Source organism: Parasteatoda tepidariorum, unplaced genomic scaffold (assembly GCF_043381705.1).
Source record: "Parasteatoda tepidariorum isolate YZ-2023 unplaced genomic scaffold, CAS_Ptep_4.0 HiC_scaffold_16867, whole genome shotgun sequence".
NCBI classification, from domain to species: domain Eukaryota; kingdom Metazoa; phylum Arthropoda; class Arachnida; order Araneae; family Theridiidae; genus Parasteatoda; species Parasteatoda tepidariorum.
Window position 1 is genome coordinate 597 of NW_027261455.1, and position 1,052 is coordinate 1,648.

General features: G+C 34.4%; 1 protein-coding gene across 1 annotated transcript; it reads right to left on the bottom strand.

Moving 5' to 3' along the window:
• Positions 1 to 275: 275 nt before the first annotated feature.
• LOC122274039 (mediator of RNA polymerase II transcription subunit 13-like) lies at positions 276 to 1,014 on the bottom strand (the record flags this gene model as incomplete). Its single annotated transcript, XM_043057993.2, has 3 exons — positions 900 to 1,014; positions 593 to 765; positions 276 to 508 (listed from the first exon to the last, which is right to left on the bottom strand). Coding segments are annotated over exons 2-3 (386 nt in total), but the record flags the coding sequence as incomplete, so codon positions are not given.
• Positions 1,015 to 1,052: the final 38 nt, after the last annotated feature.

Genomic DNA, 1,052 nt, shown 5'->3' on the forward strand with positions numbered 1-1,052 from the left:
GTTCAAAAAAAATTTTTTTCTCCAGATAAAAAGTTGAGAGCCAGCTATAATTTAATTAAAGAAGCTAAAATAAATAAGACTTCAAATGCTTTCAAGTATTATGAAAAATTGCATCAAGGAATAATTAAATTAGACACTAACATTAATCTATTGCTGCCTCTCAAAACAAATTCCCCCTCCCCCCTACGGACCTTTTCTGAAAAATGTTGTGTCCTCCTAACAAATACGATTAGAATGAGCAAAATAAATAAATGCAAAGAGAAGCATAAATATACTAAAACTTGGAATTCGTCGCAAGTCGATCAGGATGACTAACTTGTGAATTAGACAAAGTTGTGTTGGCAGGAAGAGGAGCAGATGACACAGTGTGCGTCCAAGAAGGTTTGTAAATGTGATCTGATGTTAAGGTAAGTGGTTGCAACTGGCTTGGCAAGGTAGTTAAGGAAGCATATCTTTTAGAACCAATAAACTTGTACTGTACAGGTAGCTTGTAAACAAAAGACCAATCCTAGGCACACAATTCAAAAAATTTTAGTTCAAATGTTAAGAGAGGTGCTAAATTCGAATAAGGGAAACAATAAACAAAACCTACTTTGACAGGTTCATAATATGGACTGCATCCACCCTCCAAATAATTCTCAGTACGATCACGGTAACAATCAGTACTGTCTAGTGTTGAAAGGTCGGTTCCACATTGCACACCAGATGGTGATGGAGCAGTGTTAGATGGTGGAGTAGGAAACATGCGGGCAAGTTCATTCACACCTATTGATAAGTTTTAAAAACGCGATCCTTATTAATAAAACAGCATTCAAAATTTGATTAAGAACTATTTTAAAATTTCCCAAAACAAGAAGAAAAAAAAACACCAAAAAAGAAATTAGGAAATTTCATCATACCTAAAATTCCAATGCCAGAATTTTTGCACTTTCCAGAATATGGATCTTCAGGTGTTCCGGCTAATTTACAGGATGTTGGGGTTGACGGAGCCTAAATATTATTAATGCAAATATCAATTCATGCAGCAAAAATAATCATTAAATGATACATAA